Consider the following 20,207-nt stretch of genomic DNA (forward strand, 5'->3'; position numbering starts at 1 on the left):
TGCTGCAGATATATACTTCTCAATGTGTCCCAGTGGCATATTACATGGTGCAAATCTGGGGTTTTGTAGTGTACGACCTTACAAACGGAGGAAAACCGTTTCTGCAGAAAGATTCTGTCCATTCCCCTATCCGCCCCTGATTTAATCTGCCACAAGGAGTTGGGTTTAAGCTAATTCTGCGGTAGTGGCCGGCATGGCTCGCAGTTGGGGGGGGGGGGGCTGGCACGGGTCGCTCGACGTGGGTCAATAATTAAAAAAATAGATATTTAAACCTACCTTTGGGCCGGCCCGGGTCCTGCGTCTTCACTGCTACTGCTTTCGTGGCTCCGGCAGGAACAGGAAGTAGGCAGCCTCCCTACCCTCCCCTAAGCCAATCACAACACTCCAGTGGAGCATTGTGATTGGTCGAGACGCCTCCCAGCCAGGGGCTGCAGGGGATAGCATGTTCTCCATGTAGGCTGCAATGCAACCAAAAGTTATTACCATTTTATGTTTCGGCTTTCTCGCACTGTGAGAAAGCAGTGAGGCGGCGCTCCTCCGCCCTAGTGGAGGAGCCGCCGCTGTGATTCTGTTCATCCACTATTATTTTGGCAGTCCATTTGGAATACAGAAGTGGCCTCTCTGACAATAGGTATAATTGGGAATAGTTTAGCTTGTGACAGAGGCCTCTCCTTCCCTTGGTTGGCTTATGTAAAGAAATCAGTGAAAGATACCAGCCTCAGTCACGGATTCTCCAGTGCAGCATCAAAACAAGCACAGCCTTACTAGCCCCGGCACAAGTTCAGAGGCTAAGCACAGAACCAGCTAAAACAACTTTTGCAGCCTAGTTACACTTAAACCCTGAGAACTCCCCTACGAGTTACCTCTGCACTACCCCTCAGCACAGTACTCTGGCCGGAGAGCTCCCGATTGAGTCTGGAGGGGGCCCCTCCATGTAGCTTAGGAGGGGGGGGGGGGGGGGGGGGGGGGGGGGGGGAGCTCAAGTTTCGTTAGCCAATGAGAGGAAGGTGGGGACGTCCTTTACTGTTTCATTTCCGGGTCGATACATCAAATTCCTGCTCTGTTTTCCTTCAGGTTATCGGTATAATCGTGAATCCAGACTGTGCCTATGCAAGGACACTTCTTGTCAATCAATGTCATATTTGATCTTGTTTGTGGTTTTTATAAAAGATCCCCCAAAATGTTTTCAGTCCCTTTTATGAAATTTACAAATCTCAGACAAGGTACCCACGTTTATCACCATCTTCAACAGTTATCTGGACGGGACTTACTTTTAGGTAAGTAAAGTTCTTTCCTGCGCGCTACAATGTGATCTCGGGGCAAAATGCACTTTGATTAAATCTGTTTTTATTGTTTATATATAATCTTTATTTCGGTTAACAAGCCATAAAAGCTTACAAGATAAAAAAAACACGGAACATCACTGTCAATAAAAATCATTCAAATTAATTCATCAATGTGTTGAAAGTCAATAATGACTAAAATTAGAATACATACGTTAATTACAGTTATTGACGCTACTATGTACGTATATATTTCCCCTGGAACAGAGAAGAAAAAAAGGGCTTCGTGAGCATTTGTTTGAACAGTAGGGATTTTTTGTTTATTCTTGTTATATTTTTTTAACACTGCTGATTTATGTGTTATCAGACTTGTATGTTTTCAGTTTATTGAAATTGGTATGGAAATGTTGGATATGCATGTCTGTTTTTATTACACCTACGCACTTTTTCTGGCACTTTGTTAGTCCATATGCACTAAGTTGGACGTGTATTCTTAGTTTTATTGCATTCGTGCATTCGTATGGCACATTGTTACTCCATGGACAAAAATGTCAAGGAGCAGTTGGTTAGGTATGTTTGTTCGATTGCACTTATGAACTTTTATGGCTGCTCCGCAAACAAATACAGTTTTATGAATCTGAAATCTGAATCGTACGTGTTCGTGATCAAAACGTTGTGCTCTTGGGTCCCATCTGCAAACACCGGCTCAAATTAAGCATTGGTGGACCTCAGAGAACGTGACACACAACTTTCATAAATTAACTAACCACAAAGTACCAGAGTACCGCAGCAATCCCCAGGGTCTTCTCCTGCGCATGCGCGCAGTGCTCTTGGCCCCGTCAATAGACCGAGTATAGTTAATAAACCGCTGGTGCGGTGGAAAGGTGGTTGACCTTGCCCGAAGGGCGTACAGGCTAAAAAAAAAAGATAAAAGTCCCCGTGAACCTGTCCAAACATCCAGAATCAAGTCCGATTGATTTTGTAATGCTTGGCACCTTAGATAGTGAGCATGAGGACAAGGTGAGCGCGTGCTGGGAGGGACATGTCACTTTTTGTTCTTCATGTTGTTGACAGCTCTGGGCGAGGCGGCCGGCTGTCATTGGTGTGGTGAGTGAGGCGATCGTCGGGGTCTTCAGGCTGCTGGACATGGAGATCTCAGCTCTTGGGTTTCTGCTGGTCTTGGCTTCCACCGGCCTCTTGGCTGAGTCGAACCCCGGAGGTCGGAGAGAACTCGACGCGGACATCAACTGGATGCAGGTTTGAGCGCTCCTGACGCTGGAGCATAATCTGAACCCTGAATTGCTAATTAAGGACTGACAGCCAATGGTTTTCGTTATTTGTATAATTAAATGGTTCCCTGAACTTCATTAACAAACACAGAACAGGTACCACAAGCACAGCACCAGTGCAAGCTACTCTCCCACAATGAACATCCACAGGCAATAGCACAAGCTTCTCTCCCACGGTGAACATCCACAGGCAACAGTGCAAGCTTCTCCCCCACTGTGAACATCCACAGGCAACAGCTCAAGCTTCTCTATCACAATGAACATCCACAGGCAACAGCGCAAGCATCTCCCCCACAATGAACATCCACAGGAAACAGCGCAAGCTACTCTCCCACGGTGAACATCCACAGGCAACAGCTCAAGCTTCTCTATCACAATGAACATCCACAGGCAACAGCGCACGCTTCTCTATCACAATGAACATCCACAGGCAACAGCTCAAGCTTCTCTATCACAATGAACATCCACAGGCAACAGCGCAAGCTTCTCTCCCACGGTGAACATCCACAGGCAACAGTGCAAGCTTCTCCCCCACTGTGAACATCCACAGGCAACAGCTCAAGCTTCTCTATTACAATGAACATCCACAGGCAACAGCGCAAGCTTCTCTCCCACGGTGAACATCCACAGGCAACAGTGCAAGCTTCTCCCCCACTGTGAACATCCACAGGCAACAGCTCAAGCTTCTCTATCACAATGAACATCCACAGGCAACAGCGCAAACATCTCCCCCACAATGAACATCCACAGGGAACAGCTCAAGCTTCTCCCCCACTGTGAACATCCACAGGCAACAGCTCAAGCTTCTCTATCACAATGAACATCCACAGGCAACAGCGCAAACATCTCCCCCACAATGAACATCCACAGGGAACAGCGCAAGCTTCTCCCCCACTGTGAACATCCACAGGCAACAGCTCAAGCTTCTCTATCACAATGAACATCCACAGGCAACAGCGCAAGCTTCTCTCCCACGGTGAACATCCACAGGGAACAGCGCAAGCTACTCTCCCATGGTGAACATCCACAGGCAACAGCTCAAGCTTCTCTATCACAATGAACATCCACAGGCAACAGCGCAAGCTTCTCTCCCACGGTGAACATCCACAGGCAACAGTGCAAGCTTCTCCACCACTGTGAACATCCACAGGCAACAGCTCAAGCTTCTCTATCACAATGAACATCCACAGGCAACAGCGCAAGCTTCTCTCCCACGGTGAACATCCACAGGCAACAGTGCAAGCTTCTCCCCCACTGTGAACATCCACAGGCAACAGCTCAAGCTTCTCTATTACAATGAACATCCACAGGCAACAGCGCAAGCTTCTCTCCCACGGTGAACATCCACAGGCAACAGTGCAAGCTTCTCCCCCACTGTGAACATCCACAGGCAACAGCTCAAGCTTCTCTATCACAATGAACATCCACAGGCAACAGCGCAAACATCTCCCCCACAATGAACATCCACAGGGAACAGCTCAAGCTTCTCCCCCACTGTGAACATCCACAGGCAACAGCTCAAGCTTCTCTATCACAATGAACATCCACAGGCAACAGCGCAAACATCTCCCCCACAATGAACATCCACAGGGAACAGCGCAAGCTTCTCCCCCACTGTGAACATCCACAGGCAACAGCTCAAGCTTCTCTATCACAATGAACATCCACAGGCAACAGCGCAAGCTTCTCTCCCACGGTGAACATCCACAGGGAACAGCGCAAGCTTCTCCCCCACTGTGAACATCCACAGGCAACAGCTCAAGCTTCTCTATCACAATGAACATCCACAGGCAACAGCTCAAGCTTCTCTATCACAATGAATATCCACAGGCAACAGTGCAAGCTTCTCCCCCACTGTGAACATCCACAGGCAACAGCTCAAGCTTCTCTATCACAATGAACATCCACAGGCAACAGCGCAAGCTTCTCTCCCACGGTGAACATCCACAGGCAACAGTGCAAGCTTTTCCCCAACTGTGAACATCCACAGGCAACAGCTCAAGCTTCTCTATCACAATGAACATCCACAGGCAACAGCGCAAGCTTCTCTCCCACGGTGAACATCCACAGGCAACAGTGCAAGCTTCTCCCCCACTGTGAACATCCACAGGCAACAGCTCAAGCTTCTCTATCACAATGAACATCCACAGGCAACAGCGCAAGCATCTCCCCCACAATGAACATCCACAGGGAACAGCGCAAGCTACTGTCCCACGGTGAACATCCACAGGCAACAGCTCAAGCTTCTCTATCACAATGAACATCCACAGGCAACAGCGCAAGCTTCTCTCCCACGGTGAACATCCACAGGCAACAGTGCAAGCTTCTCCCCCACTGTGAACATCCACAGGCAACAGCTCAAGCTTTTCTATCACAATGAACATCCACAGGCAACAGCGCAAGCTTCTCTCCCACGGTGAACATCCACAGGCAACAGTGCAAGCTTCTCCCCCGCTGTGAACATCCACAGGCAACAGCTCAAGCTTCTCTATTACAATGAACATCCACAGGCAACAGCGCAAGCTTCTCTCCCACGGTGAACATCCACAGGCAACAGTGCAAGCTTCTCCCCCACTGTGAACATCCACAGGCAACAGCTCAAGCTTCTCTATCACAATGAACATCCACAGGCAACAGCGCAAACATCTCCCCCACAATGAACATCCACAGGCAACAGCTCAAGCTTCTCCCCCACTGTGAACATCCACAGGCAACAGCTCAAGCTTCTCTATCACAATGAACATCCACAGGCAACAGCGCAAACATCTCCCCCACAATGAACATCCACAGGGAACAGCGCAAGCTTCTCCCCCACTGTGAACATCCACAGGCAACAGCTCAAGCTTCTCTATCACAATGAACATCCACAGGCAACAGCGCAAACATCTCCCCCACAATGAACATCCACAGGCAACAGCTCAAGCTTCTCTATCACAGTGAACATCCACAGGCAACAGCGCAAGCATCTCCCCCACAATGAACATCCACAGGGAACAGCGCAAGCTTCTCCCCCACTGTGAACATCCACAGGCAACAGCTCAAGCTTCTCTATCACAATGAACATCCACAGGCAACAGTGCAAGCTTCTCTCCCACGGTGAACATCCACAGGCAACAGCGCAAGCATCTCCCCCACAATGAACATCCACAGGGAACAGCGCAAGCTTCTCTCCCACGGTGAACATCCACAGGCAACAGTGCAAGCTTCCCCCCACAATGAACATCCACAGGCAACAGCGCAAGCTACTCTCCCACAATGAACATCCTCAGCCAACAGTGCAAGCTTCTCCCCCACAATGAACATCCACAGGCAACAGCGCAAGCTTCTCCCCCACTGTGAACATCCACAGGCAACAGCTCAAGCTTCTCCCCCACAATGAACATCCACAGGGAACAGCGCAAGCTTCTCCCCCACTGTGAACATCCACAGGCAACAGCTCAAGCTTCTCTATCACAATGAACATCCTCAGCCAACAGTGCAAGCTTCTCCCCCACAATGAACATCCATAGGCAACAGCGCAAGCTTCTCCCCCACTGTGAACATCCACAGGCAACAGCTCAAGCTTCTCCCCCACAATGAACATCCACAGGGAACAGCGCAAGCTTCTCCCCCACTGTGAACATCCACAGGCAACAGCGCAAGCATCTCCCCCACAATGAACATCCACAGGGAACAGCGCAAGCTACTCTCCCATTGTGAACATCCACAGGCAACAGTGCAAGCTTCCCCCCACAATGAACATCCACAGGCAACAGCGCAAGCTTCTCCCCCACTGTGAACATCCACAGGCAACAGCTCAAGCTTCTCTATCACAATGAACATCCACAGGCAACAGCGCAAGCATCTCCCCCACAATTAACATCCACAGGGAACAGCGCAAGCTTCTCCCCCACTGTGAACATCCACAGGCCACAGTTCAAGCTTCTCTATCACAATGAACATCCACAGGCAACAGCGCAAACATCTCCCCCACAATGAACATCCACAGGCAACAGCGCAAGCTTCTCCCCCACTGTGAACATCCACAGGCAACAGCTCAAGCTTCTCCCCCACAATGAACATCCACAGGGAACAGCGCATGCTTCTCCCCCACTGTGAACATCCACAGGCAACAGCTCAAGCTTCTCTATCACAATGAACATCCACAGGCAACAGCGCAAACATCTCCCTCACAATGAACATCCACAGGGAACAGCGCAAGCTTCTCCCCCACTGTGAACATCCACAGGCAACAGCGCAAGCTTCTCTCCCACAATGAACATCCACAGCCAACAGTGCAAGCTTCTCCCCCACAATGAACATCCACAGGCAACAGCACAAGCTTCTCCCCCACTGTGAACATCTACAGGCAACAGCTCAAGCTTCTCCCCCACAATGAACATCCACAGGGAACAGCGCAAGCTTCTCTCCCACAATGAACATCCACAGCCAACAGTGCAAGCTTCTCCCCCACAATGAACATCCACAGGCAACAGCGCAAGCTTCTTCCCCACTGTGAACATCCACAGGCAACGGCTCAAGCTTCTCCCCCACAATGAACATCCACAGGGAACAGCGCAAGCTTCTCCCCCACTGTGAACATCCACAGGCAACAGCTCAAGCTTCTCTATCACAATGAACATCCACAGGCAACAGCGCAAGCATCTCCCCCACAATGAACATCCACAGGGAACAGCGCAAGCTACTCTCCCATGGTGAACATCCACAGGCAAGAGTGCAAGCTTCCCCCCACAATGAACATCCACAGGCAACAGCGCAAGCTTCTCTCCCACGGTGAACATCCACAGGCAACAGTGCAAGCTTCTCCCCCACTGTGAACATCCACAGGCAACAGCTCAAGCTTCTCTATCACAATGAACATCCACAGGCAACAGCGCAAGCATCTCCCCCACAATGAACATCCATAGGGAACAGCGCAAGCTACTCTCCCACGGTGAACATCCACAGGCAACAGTGCAAACTTCCCCCCACAATGAACATCCACAGGCAACAGCACAAGCTTCTCTCCCACAGTGAACATCCACAGGCAACAGTGCAAGCTTCTCCCCCACTGTGAACATCCACAGGCAACAGCTCAAGCTTCTCTATCACAATGAACATCCACAGGCAACAGCGCAAGCTTCTCTCCCACGGTGAACATCCAGAGGCAACAGCGCAAGCATCTCCCCCACAATGAACATCCACAGGGAACAGCGCAAGCTACTCTCCCACGGTGAACATCCACAGGCAACAGTGCAAGCTTCCCCCCTCAATGAACATCCACAGGCAACAGCGTAAGCTTCTGTACCACAATGCACATCCACAGGCTACAGTGCAAGCTTCTTCCCCACTGTGTACATCCACAGGCAACAGCTTAAGCTTCTCTTTCACAATGAACATCCACAGGCGACAGTGCAAGCTTCTCCCCGACAATGAACATACACAGGGAACAGTGCAAGCTACTCTCCCATGGTGAACATCCACAGGCAACAGTGCAAGCTTCCCCCCACAATGAACATCCACAGGCAACAGCGCAAGCTTCTCTCCCACAGTGAACATCCACAGGCAACAGTGCAAGCTTCTGCCCCACAATAAACATCCACATGCAACAGAGCAAGCTCCTCTCCCACAATGAACATCCACAGGCAACAGTGCAAGCTTCTCTCCCACAAGGAACATCCACATGCAACAGTGCAAGCTCCTCTCCCACAAGGAACATCCACATGCAACAGTGCATGCTTCTCTCCTACAATGAACATCCACAGGCAACAGTGCAAGCTTGTCTCCCACAATGAACATCCAGAGGAAACATTGCAAGCTTCTCTCCCACAATGAACACCCACAGGCAACAGTGCAAGCTTCTCTTCCACAATAAACACCCACAGGCAAAAGTGCAAGCTTCTCTCCCACAATGAACATCCACACGCAAAAGTGCAAGCTTCTCTCCCACAATGAACATCCAGAGGAAACAGTGCAAGCTTCTCTCCCACAATGAACATCTACAGTAAAGAGGCAACATTGCAAGCTCCCCTTATGCTCAGAGAATGGTCAGTATGCTGCAAACTTCACTTACATGGAGAGAAAAATTACAGAACAAGTAGTTGCAGTACAGGTTTCTCTCATAAATATTAGGTGCAGTAATAGTGCAAACCTCCTGCACACACAGAGAGACATAGCAGCAGCAGGGGTGTAGCTTAGTCAGTAAGACGGGGGGACGCTTCAAATTTTCCAACAATCATGCTGGGATATCACGTTAATTATTATATGAGAAGCAGTGCTTGAGGGGGGCTTAAGGGCCAATGGAAAGATAAATAAGTGCAGATTGTGGGAGGGGTACACAGTATTTTGTAAAATACCCATGTTTTAAGACCTTCAAAACAGGAGAGTGTATATGTGTTTTTGTGTGTGTATTTAAAAATCCCAGGTGAAATCCGACAGACGTCTCACCATACCCGACTGAAAGCTCCTGTACCCAACTGTTTACTAAATAATACATTTATTAGGGGGGTGTAACACCTCAAACACCTCCTTGAAGATATGCCCCTGAGCAGCAGCACAATACACACATGCACACACCCAGACACACGCTCTCTTTATCTCTCCCTCTCTGTGGTGCAGAAGGGTACCATGTGCCCTAGTGCAAGGTAAAGGAGCCCACGCTCACCTGGTTTAGTAGTGAAAAAAACAGCAATAATAAGGTTGGCCGTTCACACCCACACACCCCAGTGCCACTGCACATGCTTCACTACTAATAGCTATGCCCTGAACGCAGTGTAGAAACAAGTGTAAAATAAGGGTCAGTACTACAACCATCGCAAATTAAATTACAAAGGCAGTAAAGCACGCTTCACGCACACACAGAACAGGAATAGCATGCACAGCAGCAGTGGTGGCAGTTTCCCTTACACACGTAGGACAGGTGCAGTGCAGCCTACATCAGTGCAAACCTAACCCACATATACAAAAACATATTGGCAGTCGACACACACTCCCTCCTGTCACACACACAGCAAGTACTGCGTAAACATCGGCAGTACAAACTTTCATTGTACATAACAAGGCTTAGTTTGAGCAGCAAACACAAAAATTTATGTAATACCCTCAGAGAAATGCTGTTTGCTTAATCATCAAGTCAGCAGGTTTACCACCAGAGACACAATGAGTTCTCTGTGTGCTGCTAGTTGTTTGTTACCTAAATTCAAGGCAATTCCAAGAATTGGACGAGTATGGCTCACTCACGTAATGTGACATGCTTCATCATTCCATACTGGCAAGATTTAAACTGGACCTAAATCATTGTCCCGAGAGAAGAAATATCTAAGAACCCCCTCAGAAAAGCCCGATTCTGAGGTTTAGTCCACCCTAGTAGTAACATCTTACCAGGATGGGATGAGGTGGCAAATGATGAAGCATGTCACATTACGTGGGTGAGCCATCCTCGTCAAATTATTTGAATTGCCTTGAATTTAGGTTACAAACAACTAGCAGCACACAGAGAACTCATTGGGTCTCTGGTAGTAAACCTGCTTACTTGCTGATTAGTACATTGGAACAGTGGTCCCAGTAAACAATTTATCAACACACAAACTACAATAATCACAAAAATTAAATGGAAGAAACGTGGTATACTCAGTATACAGTGTTATTTAATCACACTGAACGTAGATTGGTTCATAGTGTTTGTTTAAACAATGTCAAACAAGTACAGTGCCCCAGGAGGGACAGGTGAAGGCATTGTGGTTGAAGTGAGGATAAGAGGGTGAATATAAACCAAAGTGCGAATCACAAAGTCTGTCACTTAAAAAAAAACAAAAGGCTCGCATTTTAAGCCATAATATTCACAATTTATCCAAACGTTAGATAGCCATGGTTTAAAACAGTAGCACAGTGATTAATCGCTGTTGGTCAGGCTGGCTAGTATTACAGATGGGGCACTGTACTTGTTTGACATTGTTTAAACAAACGCTATGAACCAATGTAAGTTCAGTGTGATTAAATAACACTGTTCACTGAGTATACCACGTTTCTTCCATTTAATTTTTGTGATTATTGTAGTTTGTCTGTTGATAAATTGTTTACTGGGACCACTGTTTCAATGTACTGTTCTATACCCAGGTCCCAGTGACGCAATTTGGGTTTACCCTTCTAGGTAACTGAATTGCTGATTAAGCAAACAGAATTTCTCTGAGGGTATCACACCAATTTTTGTGTTTGTTTGAGTTGGTAAGGGCAGGTGTGAGCCTCATAACGCCACACTTGTCTCCCCTTTGTGATAGAATAGTAGTTTGAGCAGCAGGCAGTACAAGCTTCCCTCTTACACAGACAGAGTAAGTACTGTACAGGCAAAGCCAATAGGACTCTCCTCTACGAGATCTATTAGCTTTGTTAAAGCTTTTTAGACATGTTGCACTGCAGAACTGAGGGCAGCTGCGGTGCAACATGGCTGAAAGTAAAGAAAATAAAAGCGATGGCAGCAGTCAGCACTTGTATCAGTCAGCGCTTAACGCATCATTGCACTTTTTTCCTTTCCTTTTGACCATGTTGTGCAGCAACCATACTGTGCTCATATGTTGGAGCTATTTGGCTTTGTCAATATTAATTTGTTTGTGATGAGATGGGCAAGTAACGCAGGATGAGGTGGGAGGACCAAGCAAAAAAACATCTTTGTAATTCACTTTTTACCCATATATCATTTTAATTATCATCTTAACTTTATTATGTGTTGCAGCAATAAAGTGAGAAAAAAGTGCTGTGACATGGCCATCGCTTTTCGCATGATAGAGCTTTTTTTCTCACGTTTTTTCATTTTTCTCACTAATTCTGCAACACCCTGCCGGTTGTTCTGATGTTTATAAGTCTTATTTAGGATTTGTGCCAAAATCAGAAGCCTTAAAAAAAACACCAACATGTCGCAACTGTATTTTAGTATTTGTGTAACCCTGTAGACCACGGATGAGATCTCAAGTTTCTCTGATTAATGAATATGACGGCACTGATGATGGGGGTGACAACTCTAACATGCTTCAGTTTTGGTACAGACAGGCAGGCAACGAAGATAAGGAGGGTTGCAGGAACTGGTGCAGCTAAATGCTGAATAAGAACAGGGAAAAGGGTTGGATGTGAGGGTAATGAAGAAATACGGAAAATGGGTGGGTGGAGAAATAAGAAATAGTACCTCAATCACAGCAAGATCAGTGGGTGGGCGCTAATGAGGAGGAAGCATTCTGTGCTTGGTCCATGCTCCACAGAAAGAAAAGGAAGTGAGGCCTGACACGCCCTGGCTACTTTGGAGGCAGCAAAGAAGAGTGAAAATGAAGCCAATGAATGTTAAGCAATCGGTGGACTCCAAGCCCTTTATTGTAAACAAGACCCCTCACAAGAGAAAGTACATGCAGTGCATGCGCTGTTGCAGGCAAGGCCTCACAAAGTAATTGTCTAGTATTGGACAATGGGATAAAGTGGAAGGCGGGATTGATGCAGGGTTTCCTGATTTCACACTGTGCAATTCAGCCACTACATGGGTAACTTGTTCTCCCTCACATTTTAGATCAAAACTTAAAGCTTTATGTTTAATTCTTTAAGGCACTGAATCAGCACACTGTGTTAAATACATCCAGGCCATGCACGTTTCATATGCTCAGGTGGTAGTTATGTTTGGAGAGGTTGATGTTTTAATGCAGAAGCGGAATTGAAAACCAGAGCACTCACTCATTGTCAGTGCACTGTGACTATATGCTCCATGTAGCTAAAATTCTTTATTCATTGTTATCAATTATTGAATTAATTTATCCATCATCATTAATTCATCCACCCACACATCACCATCCAAATATTTTTTCATTGAGCCATGTGGCCTGATCTCTAATCTCCATCCATTAATTCAATGATTGGACAAGATTCTATAATGAAAAATGTGTTGTGTAACCTAACATATTTGTAATTTTGTTCAAACATTTCTTGGGAGAAGGGCCCCAAAACCTGACTTGCAATATGGCCAGGTTCGCTCACTGTGCTCAATCGTAACATGCAGGTTTGGGGCTGGTCTGACAAAATTTGCCAATGTTTCTGTAGGTTTACAGTCCAGCTCTGCTGGGAAGGGAAATTTCAGCAATGGTGTTTCACTCACAACCCCAATATGGGGGCCTTCACTCTGCTACACCATGCAGACCAGTGTGTCATCCCTCTCTAGCCATTCCTTGGTGATAGATGCTTGCCCCCATACTTACTGTCCTGTGCCAGTGTGGAGGCTTTGCCTACCTCTCATTTCCTCCTTACTGCTCCCATGCTCAGGGAACTACTCTCCACTGCCTCTCTGGTTGATGTCCCGCAAGAGTCTTCATCTGCTTGCCATGTGTGCTTACGGTTGGGGATGCCGGCAAGAGTGGGTTGGCAACAAACACATTAGTTAAATGATTGTCCAATCCACTGCTTGACTTTCAACAAGAAGAGTATTTTAAGGTACTAGAACTCAATACTACACACACAGTAAAAGGTACAAATTGCAATTTAGTGTTGTGGTGCTAAAGTACATTTGTGCGCACCGTTGACCCCAGGGTTTAAGTTCACTCATTCACCTGGTCCCTCTTTCATGTCTCCACTCTCTTGTTGCCTTTTGACTTACTGTTTAAGCTATTTTCTAGGCTCTTTTATTTTCTGCCCACATTCACCCTTTTCTGACTTCTTGCACTCAACTTTTTCTCCCTCTGCCACTTTCTGAACTGTCATTCCCGCTTTTCTGCATTTCCAAGCCTTTCTTTGCCACCTTTTGCGAATTTCTGCTGCTTTTTGTTGCCTTTTTCTCCACTATCTCTCATTCATCCTTTGATGCTTCTTGAGCGCCTCACTTTCTGTGCAAACTCTCACTCCTCTCATTCATTCCTTCTTTCTGCCCTTCTATGTTTTTTATTGCTCTTTCTTTGCTCGCTTTTCTCTTTCCTTAGGTGTTTCTTTGGAAGCTTTTTCCTCTATCTTTGGACTCTTACCTCCTCTCCTCCTTCCAGCTCTTTTGTTCTTACTTGCCTCCTTTTCCCACCTTTTCTCCCATGCCTCACTTCTCTCCTGCTTCTCACCACCTGCTAAGCCCCACCCATTGTCTGAAGCTCCTCTCCCTCATCCCTCTATTTAATGGTGACTGCAGCATGGATGTGCAGCGGGTGCACAACTGACGTGCAGAAGTGCGCCAAAGACAAGTGCGTATGGGCCCAGCTGGGCCCTGCCTGTGCCTAGTGCCAAAAACCCTGGCCCTTCCCTCACCCACTGCTTTTTCTCGTCCATCACCCTCCATGCTCTCAATCCTGGCCGCTCCACCCCACATTGCAGCTGAGTGTCACCGGCCAACAGCTGAGGGGCCTTCTCCTTCACCTCTTTAACCTTCTCTTGCACCCTCCTGAACACATTCATCCCCTGTACGCCCCACACACAACACACATCAAAAATCACACACCCAGCTACACTACCCCACTCCCACCACTCCACAACCTCTGTCTTTCCTTTCGTGCATTGTTCTGAATACCCGCTCACTCACCAAACATGCTACTAAAATCTGTGATCTGCTGCATGACCATGCACCAGATCCGCTCTTCCTAAAGGAAACATGTCTGGCTCCCACGTCAATTCCGACATTGCCACTGTGATCCCCCCTTCCCCCGGATACAAGACCATAAGATAGGACAGGACCTTCAGACCTGAAGATGGAATCATCATAATTTTCTAGGAGCATATTCAGCAGCGGACGCAAACAACAGCATGGAATACCTATCTTTCAAACTCCACATCACTGACAAAATTCCCACTGAATTGCATTCCCGTTTACCGACCTCAGGGACTTCCAGCCAACCTGGGAAGCACAATCAGCGATATTGTCGCACCGCTGATACTCGACTCCAAGGCCGTCATACTCCTTTATACTTGAGGACCTAAATTACCACCTGGAGGACCCCACAGACCCAAACACGTCCATCCTCCTGAAGGATCTGTCCAACCTTGGACTCACCCAGAGAGTGAAAGACCCCACCCATGATGCCAAACACCTTCTAGACCCCATGTATTACAGTTTCAGCAATCTCACAGTGGATAAGCCCACACCCATTTCCTGGTATGACCACACCCTCGTCCATTTCAACATACCTATCCTTTATCACCACAGGAAAGTCACCATCAAATCCGCTCATTGTGACTGGACCAAGGTCGCAGAAGAATCCTGGTCCTCCGAGCACCTATCCCACTGACAACAACACCTCACCATCCTCACCAGATTGGTCTCCAACTTCAACGCCGGGGTTACCTCCTTGTAGACAAGACAGCTTGGCCGCTGTCAACATCACTAAGGCCACCAGAAGTTAACCTCAAGCAATCTAGTACACACAAGATCTCAAACTCACCAAACACTACTGCAAGCAGCTAGAGCGCAGATGGAGACTATGCCAAGAATACACAGACAAGAGTACATTCAGGTCAGCTCTTAGACAATGCCAGCAACAGATCAGAGCCCCCAAACACCACCCTCACCAAACGCATTGCAAACAGCACAAACAGTGGCAAGGAAATCTTGACCATAATAGAAGACTTCACCTCTCTGACAGCAAGCTCCATCAGCATCATACGCTTGCTGAGCTGCTACACCCAAGTGTTCAATTTTCTTATCACCAAGATCACTAGTATTTATGACAATTTTAAGACCTATTCAGACCCCTCAACCCTCACAGCCCTTTTACCAGTCATCCCAGACAACCTGAAGAACACACTGACCATCTGGCCCACCATCACATCCTTGACACTGCAGTTACCATGCGATCTATACACTTTCAGAGCACCAATGGACCCATACCCCTATTACGTCTCCTCCAAAGGATTGAACGCCATAAGCATGGCCCTCAGCCCCAATCCTGAAAAACTCAGTCAACGCAACCACCTTCTGGGACATCTGTAAACATGCTGCAGTTCTCTGCCACCTTAAGAAGCCTCAGTGAACCCTACTACTCTTGCCAACTACCATCCCGTCTCCCTGCTGTCACTCCCAGAGGAAGTCTGGGAGAAGTTCATGAATAAATGAACAAGTAGTCCACCTTAGCAGTTCACCCTAGTGACAACCAGCTCCTTGACACCACTCTCTCCGGTTTCAGACCCAACCATAGCTCTGAGAGGGTCCTCATCGCCTCCATAGAAGACATCTGACTGATCATGGACATAGGAGACACTGCAGTCCTCATTCTTCTGGATCTTTCTGCTGCATTTGATACTGTGTCCCACCTGATCCTCGGTGACCACACATTGCTGGCAGCGAAGGACTGGCACTAAAATAGATCTGCTCCTTCCTGACAGACTGCACATAGTCAGTCAGCCAGACACCTTTCATCACATCTGATGCCAACCTCATTGGGGTGTACCACAAGAATCCTTGCCCAGCCCAGTGCTGTTCAACGCCTACATGACGCAACTCACCAGCATCATTCGGACCCACGGAATCAACGTTATTTCATATGCGGACAACACTCAGCGAATCCTCTTCCTCTGCCTCAATCTTAACACAGACAGCAAAGAAATAGTCATCTTTGGCAAAGACAGCTCGATATGGAACTTCACCTGGTGGCCTGCCGAACTTGGACCCACTCCCAACCCTACCAACCACGGCAAAAGAAAATCTCAGAATAGTAGTTGGCAATCAACTCTCCATGACCAGTCAAGGGAACACAGTCTCTGCTTCCTGTTCGACACCCTGAAATGCTCAAGGCGGTCTTCAAGTGGATTCTTCTCAGCACCTGGAAGACCGTAACCCAGGCCCTCATTACCAACAAGATGGACTACGCATGAAATGTAGGACTCAGTGCACTACTGACAAGGACACTTCAGACATACAGAACTCAGCAGCCAGACTCACAATCAAACTGCCATGCTGCTTCCACATCACCCCAAACCTCCAAAATCTCCACTCGCTCAACATCCACAAACATGCTATTTTCAAACTGCTTCTTTTTAATTCAGTTTTATCATACTTGCCCAACAAGTCTTTTTTAGCCAGCAAATGACCATGACGTCTTGGGTGGCTATCCAGTTCCTCCTATGCTCACTCGCTTCCCGACTAGGCCTCAGCAATCACAGTCTGAGCCTTTCACAATTCCTGCCTAGAACTGCCATGGAGAGACTGCAGGCCTAGAGACTTAAGTGACCACATATCGCTCACATCAGTCTTGTTCCTCTGAATGTCCCACAGGTCTTGTTCCTCTGAAAGTCCCACAGATACCTGAGACATGCTGCATATTGCTCCTTCTGGACAGACACTCTTCTGAAGGGTTGGCAGGCTACTTTCCTCTCAGAAGGCAGACAGCCTTCTAGGCAGTTCAGGTCAGGTATAAAGCTCTTCAAGGAAGAAGTCAAACTCAGGTAATGTTCCCTCCAATCTGGGAAGCTGGCCGTCAGGCAGGCACCAGCTCTGGTTGAACAACAGACCTTTGAGTACTTTGCTGAGCACTCCCTTCCTTGACCATAGAGGATTTGGATCTGGAAAAACAAGTGTGGTCTCACTTTTATACAGCAAAGTCATACAGGAGATGTGTATCCACTGTATGCCACTTCAGAACAGTTGTTTGGTGTTTGTCCTGTCAGGTGTCCTTTCCAGGTTTCGCTCTAGACACAGCCTTCCAGCAGAGTGTTGCTCCTCACAGCAGGGTAGTCTCCAGCTTGGGGTGCTCACAAAAGAGGCACAAATCAGAGTGTGATTTCTGCACCTGGCTTTCATTGGCCACACTGAGAAGTGACTACCATCACCTAACGGGTCCCTGTCATCTTGAATAATAAAGACTGAAGTCCCACCCTTCAACCCCACCATCTACTAAATGGAACTGCTTCAGAAAGACTAATCAGCACCCCCTCTCAGATTAAGGCCTTATTGAATGTCTAAAGGAGCCTCACCTCCTCACATCCCACTTCAGTGTCTAGGTATCCTCCATCCAGTTCAGGAATATCAGCAATACATTTCCACTGTCTGGGAAAACACCCTCACCTCTATCTTGTGCATGACCATGATTGGGGTATCCAGAATGGATTTCACAGACCTCCATTATTCTGGTTCTCTCGTAGACACCATGCATGTACTATGCAGTCCACATACAAAAACATGCACGACATACACTTGGTATGTTAGCACTAGGATCATGTCAGCGCAAAGAAGTGCAACTTTGAACAAGAGGGCAAGCAGGCCTCCAATGACACAGAATAAAGGGGCCTCATTTGAACTATGAATTTAGAAAACACAGTATGCAGCCTCCACTGCTCAATGTACCAAACCCATGACAGGGACCATAGTCCTAGTCCACTGTCAGTACAATGAGGGTTTGCTTGGTGCATCCCTTCAGGTCACAGGACCTCACTCATGTCAAGAGACAGGCCTAGGTGTCTGCGCACAAGCTGGATTAGTAGGAGGCTAGGGCCAAAATCAAAAACCAGGATACCAGATACATGCATTCGGGCACTCAGGGCTGAGGAACACAAATGTACACCATGCAGGAGGCATTCCTGACCCAGCACAACATGTATAATGAAGATACATTAATGGCTTTGTTGAAGCATGACAAAAATACAATATTCTTGAGTGTAGTAGTGACATTGATAGGAGTGTGGCGCACTCTTTGGGTCATAGTGATGTGTTTATACCTAGGGCCTGGTTGCTTCCCTGACACAGTAGAAGCTTCTTCTACTCCAGCTGTTGCTACCAATGCACTTGATAAGTGGACTCTGTGAGAGTTAGAATGTGTGAAGATTAGTGTAATCAATTTACACTATAAAGTAGGTAATGAAGTTCTGTTTGCGTGACACGAGTGAGATGTGTGCTTATTTTTGAGGGGGGAAGACAATGTGTCATGATTGTGAAGCTTTAATGTAATGGAAACATAGAGGCATGTTGGCTCTTCCCTGGCTTGATGTTGGAATTTCTGGGAACAGGAAGACTCTATACCAGGTCAGGGTGCATGGTAGAGAGGATATATTAATTTTCGGGTGTGAGATGGAAACAGATCTGTGCCCACCTCCAAGAAGACCCTTTGTCTACTATAAACTGAAATACCTCTCCATCACCTGCCTCCTCTATCTTGCTGCCACTTTTTGAGGTCTCCCACTGTGTGCTCCCCCTCCCCAATACATCGACAGAGCTTGTTTCACTGAAGGTGTGTGAAGTTCCCTGTAGTTATCTATAACAATGGTAACAACAAGGCTTCCTCCTCAGTGAATTCCTTTTCCTTTTGAGTGGGACTGACTCCATCCTAGAGGCTGTTGAAGTTCTCTGTTCTCTGGCAGTCAACAAAGTAACAGAGTCCAGGGGTCAGAGGGCACAGAGTAGGATGTGGGCTGTGGGTATGTGTATACAGTGTTAATGTTTGTTGTTCAAGTGCTATTTCGGTCAGGTGAATGCTGTCCTGAGTCCTGACGTTGATAGAAGTGTGAGTTTTTCGTAGCGGAGAAGAAGAGCTCTGCTTAGAGGAGTACAACTGAATCCAATTGTAAAGTTACTAGAAGTAAATTTATGGTTGTAATTTAAGTTGTCAGAGTCTCAAACCCCCTCATTCAAGAGAGCGGACACTCGTAAATCTGCTACTGGGTGGATATTGCCATCCAGAAATAGAGAATACAATCTAGTGGGGATTCTGGGCCACGCAAACTTGGGAGATCACAAAGTCTTCTCTACAATAAAACCTTTCCTCAAAGCCCAACACTGGCTATAGGGCCCCATACTATGGATGTCAAGTAATTGCTTTGGATATTTCTGGATACATCCTAACTTTTGTCTTATGGACTGAGCCCAAATCCCAACACAGGATGGTGTGGCTTGCATGGATCCTACTATATTATCCTATGCAGAATACACTTCAAATTTCAAACTTTGGTTAAAAAAACGGATTTTTTTCATCTTTCTGATGAGGAAAGCTCCAAATCTTTTGGCTAATTTCAAAAGTCCTATTATCGAGTGTTCCGGAACTTCTCCCATAAAAAACAATACTTGACTTGTGTCGTGGGCCTACTGCATAGGACCATGTGAAGTTAATGCAATGTCAATGTGGTCTTCACATAGTTACAGTTTTGCCCTTTTTCTTTCATATGCAGTCATTCTGGGTTCGAGAATACAATGGAACCCATGTAAGCTGCACCGTACTGGTTTGTCCTGGGTCATTGGTTTTCAGAAATGCCTGGGGTTGAGAGAGTCACTTGGGTGCCCGCTTACCTCGGTTTCCAGTTACTGCAGCCATTTCACATAGAAACTGAGAAGAAATTAGATTTTTTAGATATGGTTTTGAAATTTGCAGTTAAATATAGACAGGCGGTACCAAAAAAGGCAAGGAAGTGCACTGGCCACTGTTGTCATGCCAAATTTGTTAAAATGTCATCCAGTGTTTCTTGCACTATCCCTCCCCAAAACTGCACCCGGGTAATTTCAATCAGAAGAGCAACTTTTAAGATCCTCCCTGAATTTTTTCTCTTTTTACTCCTCTGCACAAAACTTTCCAAAATCCAACTTACTTGTTAGTGCAGTATTTTGGAAGTGTTTTATTTAGCTATGTTATAAGACACAAAAGTTTTAATCAACCCAAAATAGGCTTTTATTGACCTAACCAACTCAACCATAATTACAGTCACCATTGCCTACTGTAGTCTCTCTCTCTCTCTCTCT

General features: G+C 46.9%; 1 protein-coding gene across 1 annotated transcript in view; it reads left to right on the forward strand.

Annotated features, from left to right (window-relative positions):
• The first annotated feature begins 1,176 nt into the window (after positions 1-1,176).
• Positions 1,177-20,207, forward strand: part of LOC146796179 (uncharacterized) — a 144,548-nt gene continuing 125,517 nt past the window's right edge. The window contains exons 1-2 of the mRNA XM_085628596.1: positions 1,177-1,277; positions 2,358-2,540. Coding sequence (XP_085484722.1) covers positions 2,430-2,540 — 111 coding nt within the window. The 5' untranslated portion in view covers positions 1,177-1,277; positions 2,358-2,429. The remainder of the gene's footprint in view (positions 1,278-2,357; positions 2,541-20,207) is intronic.

Source organism: Triturus cristatus, chromosome 10 (genome assembly GCF_964204655.1).
Source record: "Triturus cristatus chromosome 10, aTriCri1.1, whole genome shotgun sequence".
In the NCBI taxonomy this organism is placed as follows: Eukaryota; Metazoa; Chordata; class Amphibia; order Caudata; family Salamandridae; genus Triturus; species Triturus cristatus.